The sequence below is a fragment of the Anomaloglossus baeobatrachus genome, chromosome 3 (assembly GCF_048569485.1).
Source record: "Anomaloglossus baeobatrachus isolate aAnoBae1 chromosome 3, aAnoBae1.hap1, whole genome shotgun sequence".
Taxonomy (NCBI): domain Eukaryota; kingdom Metazoa; phylum Chordata; class Amphibia; order Anura; family Aromobatidae; genus Anomaloglossus; species Anomaloglossus baeobatrachus.
This window is the reverse complement of record NC_134355.1, coordinates 635,408,750-635,422,070: the sequence shown is the minus strand read 5'-3', so window position 1 is coordinate 635,422,070 and position 13,321 is coordinate 635,408,750. Positions and strand designations below refer to the sequence as shown.

Below are 13,321 nucleotides of genomic sequence, written 5' to 3'. Positions count from 1 at the left end.
ACAGTCATTGGAAACAACAGCGCGCACACACACACACACAGGGCTCCTGCGCCACACACACACACCACACACACACACACACATACACACACACCACACACCGGGCTCTGCGCCACATACATCAGGCTCTGCGCCACACACACACACACACACACACACACACATCAGGCTCTGCGCCACACACACACACACACACACACACACACACACATCAGGCTCTGCAACCCACACACACACCCATCGGGGTCTGCGCGCCACACACACACACACACATAGGCTGCAGCCTGCAAACAACAGCTGGCAGCTTCACCTTGGCTGGCAATCCAAAACAGAGGGCACCCCACGCTGTTATTTTAAATTAAATAGATAATTTAAAACAAAAAGCACAGGGTCCACACCAAATTGGATCACCAGCCAAGGTAAAGCGGACAGCTGTGGTCTGGTAATCTCAGACTAGGGAGGTTCACTGTTATTGGACACTCCCCAGCCTAAAAATAGCTGGCCACAGCCGCCCCAGAAGTGGCGCATCCATTAGATGTTGCCAATCCTGGCGCTTTGCCCCAACTCATCCTGTTGCACTGGTGCGGTGGCAAACGGGGTAATATATGGGGTTTGATGCCTAGATGTGTAATGTCACCTGGCATCAGGCCCTGGGGTTAGTGATGTCACGTGTCTATTAGATACCCGACATCACAACCCAGTCAGTAATAAAAAAAATATAGACGACAAAAAAAAAGTTTTATTTGAAAAAAACACTCCCCAAAACATTCCCTCTTCACCATTTTATTAAAAAAAACAATCAAATCCGAGTCCGGCGTAATCCAATAAGGGGGGTCCCACGACGATCCATACCATAGTCACTGTCCCAGTCAATGAAGAACAGAATGTTCCCCATTAGCTGGGGAGAGCAGTGCAGTGACCTGAGCTAACATCATGAGGTCAGCCCAGGTCACTGCAGGGGATGATGAGCGCTGCTGTCAAGAGGTTAGATGAGATCATTACACCTGCTGTGACCTCCTGCACTCCTGACGTCAGCGCTGTCACTGACTTAAATACCCGCCGCGTTCTCAGAAGTATCGCGAAAAGCCCGTGACGTCACCGCTAGTGACAGTCTCGGGCCGCCGGCGAGACGTGACGTGAGAACGCGGGCGGGCATAGAAGTCAGGGACAGCGCTGACATCAGGAGTGCAGGAGATCACAGCAGGTAATGATCTCATCTAACCTCCTGATGGCAGCGCACGTCATCCCCACGGCTGCCCGCACTGCAGTGTGAGAAGCTGCTGATACTGCAGTGCAGGCAGACACTGACACACTGCAGTGCGGGGCAGCCATGGGGCTGGCAGAGAGCAGGACACAGACTGCAGGAGCACCCGACAGAGGTCACACGTAAGTGCTTCCGTGCGGCTTCCAGGGATTTTGCGGGCCCATTGACTTGTATTGAGTCACGGTTTGTTACTACGGAACAGAATAGGACATGTTCATAATAACAGAACGGACATACGGCATCTCATCAGTGCTTTCAAATGTATCGGCATCTATGATGCCGATACATTTGAATGTGCGATCCTGAGGAGGAGACCCGGTGCTGGCGGTGACACCAGTGGGCAGCCGCCAGGCCCCTCCTCTCAGCTCACGGACCTCACAGGAGTGCCAGGGGAGGTTGCGGGGAGAGTACAGGGTGAGGGGGCATGTGTGGGAGGGGTTCAGGGAAGGTAGCGGGGACTCCATGCACTGTATAGCCCAGCAGGGAGGCAACATGTGGTTTCCAGATTTGCATGTCAACATGGTCCTGCCCATGTTGACATGAAATGACCGGAAGCAGCAAAATCGCGGCAGGAGCAGTCACATGACCACTCTGAGCCGGGGAGAGGGGCTGACAGGAGGGCAGGTAAGTGGTCTCTATCTTCTTACCTGCCCCAATGTAGCCCAATAGGGAAATAATGAAAAAAAAGTCAAAGAAGCCGGATAACCCCTTTAACAGTGGCAGAAAAAAAAAAAAAAAAGTATACTCGTAGATATTTGGGATAGGGAGATGTTCAAAATGCCAGAATTGAAGTTTGTTGATGCACTTCCAAAAAGGGTACTCATAATGAACAGGTCGGATGCTCGGATTTGATTTGGAGTCACATTCTATCCCCTCCCCCCAAAATAAAAATAAAAAGAAAAAAAACAGGTTCTTATTTGGTGAAGTTGATGTAAAAATAATAGGTTATAGCTATTGGAAAAAGGTGAGGAAAAAAAAAGAGAACACTATAATTTGCAGCAGCAAATATGGAGTTTCCATATTTTTTGTTTTATAAGACGCACCCTAAACATAGAGATAAAAAAAAAAAAAAAAGTAAAAAAAAAAAAAAAAAAATTGGGTCCATCTTATACTCTGGTGGTGTCTTACCGTTGGGGGCGACAGCAGTGGTGGAGCGGGGGCAGTGCGGGTGTGAGATGCTCTGTCGGCAGTGCGATCTTCAAATAATGGCGCCCGGAATCAGCCCCTGCGCAGATTGAGCTCTCGGATTAATGACAATCCGTGAACTCCCCTCTGTGCACATGCTGACTTCTGGCGGCATTATTTTAATATCATACAGGCCTGCTCTACACTGCCCTGCCCGTACTGCAAGCCAGCATAGCCCCGCCAACAGAGCATCTCACCAGCCGCACTGCACTGCGCCACACAGCAACCACCGCAGCCCCCGAACCACCAACAGAGCATCTCACCCGCCCGCACTGCCCTGCGCCACACAGCGACCACCGCAGCCAACACAGCCCCGCACCACTAACAAAGCATCTCATCCGCCGGAGCCAGCACAGCCCCACACCGCCGACAGAGCATCTCACCCGCCACAACGCCCTGCTCCACAGAGCGCACACCACAGCCAGCACAGCCCCGCACCACCAACAGAGCATCTCACCCGCCACAACGCCCTGCTCCACACAGCGCCCACCACAGCCCCACACTGCCGTCAGAGCATCTCATCCATTGGAGCCAGCACAGCCCCACACCGCTGACAGAGCATCTCATCCGCAGGAGCCAGCACAGCCCCACACCGCAAACAGAGCATCTCACCCGCCGCACCGCCCTGCTCCACACAGCCTCCAACCACAGCCAGCACAACCCGCGCACCCACTAACAAAGCATCTCATCCGCGGGAGCCAGCAGAGCCCCACACCGCCGACAGAGCAGCTCCCCTGCCACACCGCACTGCTACAGACAGCACAGCCCCGCCGACAGAGCATCTCACCTGCCACACTGCCCTGCTCCACACAGCGACCACCGCAGCCAACACAGCCATGCACCGCTAACAGAGCATCTCATCTGCTGGAGCCAGCACAACCCCACACCGCCGACAGAGCATCTCACCCGCCACAATGCCCTGCTCCACAGAGCGCCCACCACAGCCAGCACAGCCTCGCACCACCAACAGAGCATCTCATCAGCCACACCGCCCTGCTCCACACAGCCCCCACCACAGCCAGCACAGCCCCACACTGCCGTCAGAGCATCTCACCCGCCACAACCAGCACAGCCCCGCACCGCCAACAGAGTATCTCACCCGCCACACTGCCCTGCTCCACACAGCGCCCACCACAGCCAACACAGCCCCGCACCAACAGAGCATCTCACCCGCTGCAGATAGCACAGGCGCACCAACAATAGAGCATCTCACCTGCAACACTGCCCTGCTCCACACAGCGCCCACCGAAGCCAGAACAGCGCCCATTCTTTACCCCCCAGTAAGCTACATTCGGATTTTAAGGCGCACCCCCTCATTTTCCTCCCAAATTTTTGGAGGAAAAGTGCGTTTTATAATCCAAAAAAACACAGTATTTATAGCCTAACAAATAAACAGCTGCACTTTGAAATGCTAAGGTATGCAAGCAGTGAATTTGGACATGCATTATTGCTAAGGATATACATTTAAAAAAATCAAAGACACTTACAGCATAAAAAAGCCAGTTTTATATGAGCCCAGCAGCCAGCGTCATGGCGTATCTCTTTTTGCTGGATCCCTAACTACTATCACCCCCTACCCAGGCTGAACAGAATACAATTTTATGGGCGGGCAGGAACCTGCTAATAGGAAATTTAAACATTGTCCCAAGTTAGTGGGAGGAGTGCTCAGCCAGAAGGCACGACACTATAATCTAAAATAAGACAACTGACAACACTTCCTAACAGACAAGTGTGAACAGGTGCAAACTGAACATGAAATATACTCTAATAGCTGTACAGCTGCACTCTGAATCACTAAGGTATACAGACATTGACTATAGGAATTTAAACATGCATTACTGCTATGGTTTTGCCCGCCTATAAAACTGAAGGTTGCTCAACCTGAATAGAGGTAAAAAGAGATATGCAATGACGCTGGCTGCTGGGATCACATAAAACTGTTTTTTTTTTATGTGCCAAGGGTCTCAATTTTTACATTTATTTCCTTAGCAGTAATGCATGTCTAAATTCCTATATTAGCATGTCAGAGTGCAGGGTTATGATTGTTAGAGTATATTTGATGTTCAGTTTGCAGCCATTGACATTTGTCTGCTAAGAAGTTCTGTCAGTTTTCCTTATTTTAGATTATAGGGTCCTTCCTTCTGGCTGAGCACTCCTTCTCAAAAACTTAGGACAATTTTTAATTTTCTATTAGCAGGTTCCTACCTGCCCATAATATAAGTAGGGACCAAGCAAAAAGAGATACCGCCCTTGACGCTGGCTGCTGGGCTCTATAGTATAGTGTTGGTGGATGAATACGTGGCAGCTGCCATAAAAACACCAGGGTCTCTGTGCAGCGAGAATATGAGGATCCATGTGGGTTTCGAGGATGTTTTGCAGTTCAGAGAGGGGACACAGCTCCTACCTTCACATTCATGGGTGAAATTCCGGTACACCGTTCGAGCACCGTAGAGAAAGACGTCCCCGTCGTTGGTGATGCAGCCGTCCACGCAGCCTTTTGCATTCAGATAGGCGCACATTGCTTCTGCTTCTCCTGCTGCTTGCACCCATGGCACCCCAAACAGTCCAACATGCGGAGGCACTGCGCAATGTGATATTAGGATTATGTCAACATGAAAGCTGGAAAATTATACCAATACTGCAGAATATGCCTAATCGCATGTGTATATATTGAAGGCCCCTTGTAGTCACACACACGCAAAACAGATTACATGGCGTCCATCCCAGTCATGGTGTATTTGTGTAGTAGTCAGATGTCTGAATCTGGCAGAGGAAAGGTCCCCATTGTCCAGGCGTATGTCCAGGTTCACGGGGGGCGTAAGTGTTGTGCACACGTACAAGTGAAACATGCACTTCACAGGCACAGAGAGAATAAATAACTGAATAGGATAACTGAAGTGAGCACTAATATATATATTATGAGTGCAAGCCAAAAATTACATACTATATACGGATAAGGCTGCACATCAAACATAGATAATGGTATAATGCCTCAAGCAAATGGAAAAATATTGGAATATACAATGAAAAATGGCTACTTGCTAATTTGAACATGTGAATAATGAATTACATACCTGCCATGAATATTAGGAAAAAGGAGATATTTAGCAATCGCACTGATCAATGTAACTGAGCCCCAAGACCTCGTCAAGGTATATCTCTATATTGGGGTCCCTAGCTCTGTGACCCTAACTGTGTGTCATCTCATTGCAATTAAAAACTGCTGTGGGTGAGAGGGGTAACTAAGGACTTTCTTATATAGGAGATGGAAAAACATGGCCGAAAGGGGCGGAGCTGTGTTCACATTTTTTCTGAATGTGAACACAGCTCCGCCCCTTTCGGCCATGTTTTTTCCATCTCCTATATAAGAAAGTCCTTAGTTACCCCTCTCCACCCACAGCAGTTTTTAATTGCAATGAGATGACACACAGTTAGGGTCACAGAGCTAGGGACCCCAATATAGAGATATACCTTGACGAGGTCTTGGGGCTCAGTTACATTGATCAGTGCGATTGCTAAATATCTCCTTTTTCCTAATATTCATGGGCAGGTATGTAATTCATTATTCACATGTTCAAATTAGCAAGTAGCATTTTCATTGTATATTCCAATATTTTTCCATATGCTTGAGGCATTATACCATTATCTATGTTTGATGTGCAGCCTTATCTTTGTATAGAGAGAATAAATAAGGCTGCTTTCACACTACGTTTTTTTAACATGCGTCATGAACGTTTTTTTTGCTGTAAAAGTGGATCCTGTTTTTACAAAGAAAAACGCATGTGTTATTTGCAGGATCCTGTCACTTGAAGTTTATGGGCGGGCATTGAAGTCATGTGATCGGGGGTGAGGGGAACTGAACGTGATAGACTGGGAGCTGGCATCTGACAGCCGCAGACACTCGTAACCAAGGTAAACATCGGGTAACTAAGCAAAGCGCTTTGCTTGGTTACCCGATATTTACCTTTGTTACGGAGCGTCCGCCTGTGCTGAGAGAGAGAAAGAGAGAGAGAAAAGAGAGAGAAAGAGAGAGAGAAAGAGAGAGAGAAAGAGAGGAGAGGAAAGAGAGAGAGAAAGAGAGAGAGAAAGAGAGAGAGAAAGAGAGAGAGAAAGAGAGAGAGAAAGAGAGAGAGAAAGAGAGAGAGAAAGAGAGAGAGAAAGAGAGAGAGAAAGAAGAGAGAGAAAAGAAGAGAGAAAAAGAGAGAGAAAAGAGAGAGAAGAGAAAGAGAGAGAAAGAGAGAGAAAGAGAGAGAAAGAGAGAGAAAGAGAGAGAAAGAGAGAGAAAGAGAGAGAAAGAGGAGAAGAGAGAGAAAGAGAGAGAAAGAGAGAGAAAGAGAGAGACTGATCACCCAAGGCTGGTTTCTGGGCATGCTCAGTAGAGCAAGCAGGATCCTGTCTATCAGCATGCCAGCGTTCACATGCGTTTGCATGCAGTATAGTCAGGATCCAGCAATTTGCAGTATTTGGACGCAGCTCAAAAACACTACAAGTAGCGTTTTTGAAAAAGTTAAAAAACTGCAAGTTGCTGGATCCTCACTATAACGCACGCAAACGCATTGTGAACGCGAGTCCATTGCAAATGCATTGAAATGAAAACGCATTTGCACTGGATCAGTTTTTGCGTTAAAAAAAACGTTCATGATGCATGTAAAAAAAGCGTAGTGTGAAAGCCGCCTTATGCCGCCATGAAGTAGACAGAACTAATGACACACATAATAATGTCAAGATGTGAAAAACAATAATGCTGCCATACAGCAAACATAACTAATGGCCCTATTCAGCATAGACATAAATAGTGCCAAACAGTTTAAATAATGCCGCCATATGGCACAAATAATTAATCAATCAGAAAAGCACAGGTTGAAGGTCCAGCTAATCAGCAATACTATGAAAAGTAATTTTACAATATTAAAACGCTAACGAAAATCTTGAACCACTTCATTTTCCAGACCCAAAAATAAATAAATTACAAATAATAAAGGATCCAAAAAATGTCAAACTATCAAAATATAAAAAAGGGTATCTCGGGAACTGACATAAGTGAGGGACACGACCGCTCCTGTTACACAGCTTGTTACACCCGTCTCTCGCTCACCTCCTTTAAGAACCGATCTGAAGTAGAAGCGCCCGGGTCTCGCGGGGACGGCTTTTTTTGGGGGGTCCATTCTCATCGCGTTCCTCTTGTTCATCGTGTCAGCTTTAACCTTCGGAGCTTCGCCCTCCGTAACAAACACCAATTTTACCCCCATTAAATTCAAAGAGGAGACGGCGGAAAAAAAGGTTCCTTGGAAAAAATAAAAAAAAACAAAAACATAGTAAGTACCAATAAATAATAATAATAATAATAATCTTTATTTCTTTAGCGCCAACATATTCCGCAGCGCTTTACAATGCAGGAGGATCAATAAAGAAATGGACAGGGCGTATGGAAGACAGCACGGATCTCAGTGCTGAATACTGGGGCTCATTTAGTTCTGATCAGAACCCTCTTTAGACTCTTTCCCACTTTCTGGTGAGAAGAGCTGTAGTATAAAGCATGGGGAAAGGCAGAGCAGATGCCTTTGAAGAGATAAAAGGTATTTTTCCTCCATATCTGTGCCAAGGTGCAAGAAATAAACTGCATAGACCTCTACCAAGGCACATGAAATGACAGTGACGGACAGTGGTTACTCAGGGGGGGTGCACACAGCCCCAACAGGTCACAATCCATGCGTCACCATAATGGGTCTATGCGACACTAACACTGATAAACCCTTAGGTTCCAGGATATTACATGTTGGGTCTTCCCGTCAGAGGACCATATAAATTAGTTCCTATCATATAAAAGATCTCTGTAGTCAACTTCTCCTAGAAATGGCTGATAATAGAGAACAATAGACGGGCACCAGACGGTACAGGAGATTGGGGAGTCATACTCGAAAGTTAGGGGCACTTTGCACACTACGACATCGCAAGCCGATGCTTGCGATGCCGAGCGCGATAGACCCCGCCCCCCGTCGCAGCTGCAATATCATGGTGATAGTTGGCGTAGCGAACATTATCACCTACGGCAGCTTCACATGCACTTACCTGCCCTGCGACGTCGCTCTGGCCGACGACCCGCCTCCTTATTAAGGGGGTGGGTCGTGCGGCGTCATAGCGACGTTCACACAGCAGGTGGCCAATAGAATCGGAGGGGCGGAGATGAGCGGGACGTAAACATGCCGCCCACCTCCTTCCTTCCGCATAGCCGGCGTGAGCTGCAGGACGCAGGTAGGAGATGTTCCTCGCTCCTGCGGCTTCATACACAGCGATGTGTGCTGCCGCAGGAGCGAGGAACAACATCGCAACATCGGTATTTCCAAATTATGGAAATGACAGACCCTACACCGATGATACGATTACGACGATTTTGCGCTCGTTAATCGTATCAAAAAGGCTTTACACACTACGATATCACCTGCGACGTCGGAAGTGCGTCACTTTCAATTTGACCCCACCGACATCGTACCTGCGATGTCGTAGTGTGCAAAGTGCCCCTTAGGGTACCGTCACACTTTAGCGATGCTCCAGGGATCCCACCAGCGATCTGACCTGGTCAGGATCGCTGGTGCGTCGCCACATTGTCGCTGGTGAGCTGTCAATCAGGCAGATCTCACCAGCGACTAGTGACCAGCCCCCAGCGACACGTGGAAGCGATGCTGCGCTTGGTAAACTAAGGTAAATATCGGGGTAACCAAGCGCTTGGTTACACCGATATTTACCTTGGTTGCCAGTGCACACCGCTTAGCGCTTGCTCCCTGACTCGTAGCCAGGGTACACATCGGGTTAATAAGCAAACAGCTTTGCTTATTTACCCGATATGTACTCTGGTTACGTGTGCATGGAGCCGGCGCTGGCAGCCTGAGAGTGGCGGACGCTAGAAACTAAGGTAAATATCGGGTAACCAAGCAAAGCACTACGCTTGATTACCCGATATTTACTTTGGTTACAGCTTACCACAGGCTGCCAGACGCCGGCTCCCTGCACATTTCAGATCGTTGCTCTATCGCTGTCAAACACAGCGATGTGTGCTTCACAGCGGGAGAGCAACGTCCAAAAAATGAACCAGTGCTGTGTGTAACGAGCAGTGATCTAACAGCAGGGCCAGATCGCTGCTCAGTGTCACACACAGCGAGATCGCTAATGAGGTCACTGCTGCATCACAAAAAAACGTGACTCAGCAGCGATCTCGCTATATGAGAAGTACCCCCTTACCTGGATCCAGTGCTCTGTGCAGAGATCGGAACGCGGTGGATGTTACTGCTCCACCAGCTGCTGCGCTCTGTGATTGGCTGCAGTGGTCAGGTGATTTTCACAAGTGCATTTGATGACCGCTGCAGCCAATCACAGACAGCAGCAGCTGGTGGAAAAACAAAAAAATTGGAAGAGGAAGGAAAAGGGTTTCCGGGCTTCATATCATTGCGGACACTCACCTGAGATGAGGCTTGGACACGACTCAACCATCTGTTTGACGGACTGCGCCTCACAGACCCAAATACTCAGATCCACGGCCAGCGTCTTCCCCACTGAGACTCTGTAACGCGGACGTGTTTCTTCACCGGCTCCAGGATCGGCCACAGCTCGTGGACCCCATTGTGCTCCGGCGGATCCACACCACGCCTCCTTCCCAGGAAGAGCAATAAACATCAGCGGGGACCAACGGGACTATGTATGGGACTGGCTAATTTAAAAAAAAAAAAAAAGAAATAAACCATAAATGCCTTTATTTATTTTATTCCTGTATAAAGATAGCCAAGGGTCTAGACAAACTGGAGCTAAGGACCCCAACATCAGGGGCCAGAACCCTAAAACAGGGTTTAATTAGTCCCCAAAAGTGATGAGCGAGCACTACAATGCTCGGGGGCTCAATACACATTATGATTAGTGATGAGCCGGCACTACCATGCTGAGGTGCTTAGTGCTCCTAACCAGCAGATGGATGCTCGGATGGGCGCGACTTGAGTACCTGAGTATAATGGGAAGTCAGTGCGGAACTCAAGCCATTGTCAGGAAGATCTTCATTATACTTGAGTACTCTATTCGGTCCCATACGTAACTGCTGGTTACGAGTACTGAGCACCCGAGCATGGTAGTGCCCGCTCATCACTGGTTACGAGTACTGAGCACCTGAGCATGGTAGTGCCCACTCATCACTAGTTACGAGTACTGAGCACCCGAGCATGGTAGTGCCCGCTCATCACTAGTTACGAGTACTGAGCACCCGAGCATGGTAGTGCCCGCTCATCACTGGTTACGAGTACACAGCACCTGAGCATGGTAGTGCCCGCTCATCACTGGTTACAAGTACTGAGCACCTGAGCATGGTAGTGCCCCACTCATCACTAGTTACGAGTACTGAGCACCTGAGCATGGTAGTGCCCACTCATCACTAGTTACGAGAGCATGGTAGTGCCCACTCATCACTAGTTACGAGTACTGAGCACCCGAGCATGGTAGTGCCCGCTCATCACTGGTTACGAGTACACAGCACCTGAGCATGGTAGTGCCCGCTCATCACTGGTTACGAGTACTGAGCACCCGAGCATGGTAGTGCCCGCTCATCACTGGTTACGAGTACAGAGCACCTGAGCATGGTAGTGCCCGCTTATCACTGGTTACGAGTACAGAGCACCTGAGCATGGTAGTGCCCGCTCATCACTGGTTACGAGTACTGAGCACCCGAGCATGGTAGTGCCCGCTCATCACTGGTTACGAGTACAGAGCACCTGAGCATGGTAGTGCCCGCTCATCACTGGTTACGAGTACAGAGCACCTGAGCATGGTAGTGCCCGCTCATCACTGGTTACGAGTACAGAGCACCTGAGCATGGTAGTGCCCGCTCATCACTGGTTACGAGTACAGAGCACCTGAGCATGGTAGTGCCCGCTCATCACTGGTTACGAGTACAGAGCACCTGAGCATGGTAGTGCCCGCTTATCACTGGTTACGAGTACAGAGCACCTGAGCATGGTAGTGCCCGCTCATCACTGGTTACGAGTACAGAGCACCTGAGCATGGTAGTGCTTGCTCATCACTGGTTACGAGTACTGAGCACCTGAGCATGGTAGTGCCCACTCATCACTGGTTACGAGTACAGAGCACCTGAGCATGGTAGTGCCCGCTCATCACTAGTTACTAGTACCGAGCACCTGAGCATGGTAGTGCCCGCTCATCACTAGTTACGAGCACTCGAGCGTGGTAGTGCTTGCTCATCACTAATTACGAGCACCCGAGCATGGTAGTGCCCGCTCAACACTAGGTGTCACTCAATGTTGTCTTGATACGGTTTTCAGATGTGGCCCAAAAAAAAAAAAATATTTTGATTAAAGGGCAAAATTATTAAAAATGTTAAATGTTATTGTTGCCCCTGTTATGGTGAACCATGAGATAACTATCTCCAGGGTGGGGGGCAATGTTCACCAACGATTAGAATTCCAACCATGCCTAATTCTAGCAATCGTTGCACAAACCTTCCTAATCCTCCAATATGGAAGGGGGGTCATTTGGGGTCTAATGTGGTCATCACAAGCCCAAGCACTAAATTTATGGGATAATCCCACTCAGTACATTTATAGGATACCAATATATAGATGTGGACGCCATTGATGAGAGGTGCGGCTGTCAGTGCAGCAGCGGTCGGCTGTCACATAGAAATGAATGGGGACTCTGCCCGTTGCACCCCGGTCTCTGTGCACACCAGGCTATTCCATCTTCAGAGCTGGAGAATTGTCAGATTGTTCCAGGAAATACAAGCGATGTTTTGCTTAATAAGAATTTTAGAATTCTTTTTTCTTTATCTGTATAGCTCCAACATATACCGCAGCACAGTACAATTCAGGGGGGATAGAAGACAAAGTCGCACATAATCCAACACCTATCACAGGGAATGGGGGTTGTAATCGCCAATTACAATCCATAACATTTCAAATTAAAATTTTCAGCCGCTTTTGAGATATTTTTCTTTTGTTTACAGCTCGTTGCTCTGGAGACCAACCACCGCTGCTGGACAGCAGGACCTGAGCAGCGCTTACAAGCTTTTTTTTTTAAATTTTTTTAACTGCCTTGTTTGGAATTTTCGCAGGACCGCAGGGACATGGAGTTACCTCCTAATCCCAGCGCTTAAAATAAGGAAGAAGTACAGAGAGGGGACCGACACCAGGGTTTGGGCCAGTAAAGCAGGATTTTTGGGATCTGAGCTCTCCAGTCATGATCATATGGGTCAGAGCTCAGAAGATCCCAAGATGGGGACAGGAAAAACACAGACTCAGGACATAAGTGGTGTGGATGCCTTTAAATATGCAAATCAACTCATCATCAGCGACCCTCACTGTGCAGGTAGATCACAAAGTATTCAGTCCTGCACATCCCGCAGCCAAGTCACCATCTCACCTCACAATGGCAGCAGCGCGGTGTGAGCCCCACAGCTGAGCTCCGCCCGGCCCGGCAGCACCGAGCACGGAGGAATTCCCGCCATACTGAACCGAATCCTGCAGTTCCGAGCGCCGAAACGCTTCACTTCCGGTTACGTCACATGACTGGAATGACGTAATGTGAAAGTGCTCTATTAGATTCCAGTGATCCCAATTCTGCTCTGATAACGTGTGTGTGTGTGTGTGTGTGTGTGTATATATAGTTATATTGTGTGTGTGTGTATATATATAGTTATATTGTGTGTGTAGTTATATTGTGTGTATATATAGTTATATTTGTGTGTGCGTATAGTTATATTGTGTGTGTATAGTTATATTGTGTGTGTATATAGTTATAGTGTGTGTGTATAGTTATATTGTGTGTGTATAGTTATATTGTGTGTGTATAGTTATATTGTGTGTGTATAGTTATATTGTGTGT

The 13,321-nt window shown here is 48.1% G+C and overlaps 1 protein-coding gene across 1 annotated transcript in view; it reads right to left on the bottom strand.

Annotated features, from left to right (window-relative positions):
- Window positions 1-13,321, bottom strand: part of GEN1 (GEN1 Holliday junction 5' flap endonuclease) — an 86,627-nt gene that overhangs the window by 66,861 nt on the left and 6,445 nt on the right. Inside the window, 8 exon segments of the mRNA XM_075341577.1 lie at window positions 4,854-4,865; window positions 4,867-5,003; window positions 5,006-5,032; window positions 7,548-7,716; window positions 7,718-7,733; window positions 9,904-9,928; window positions 9,931-9,999; window positions 10,002-10,107. Coding sequence (XP_075197692.1) covers window positions 4,854-4,865; window positions 4,867-5,003; window positions 5,006-5,032; window positions 7,548-7,716; window positions 7,718-7,733; window positions 9,904-9,928; window positions 9,931-9,999; window positions 10,002-10,107 — 561 coding nt within the window.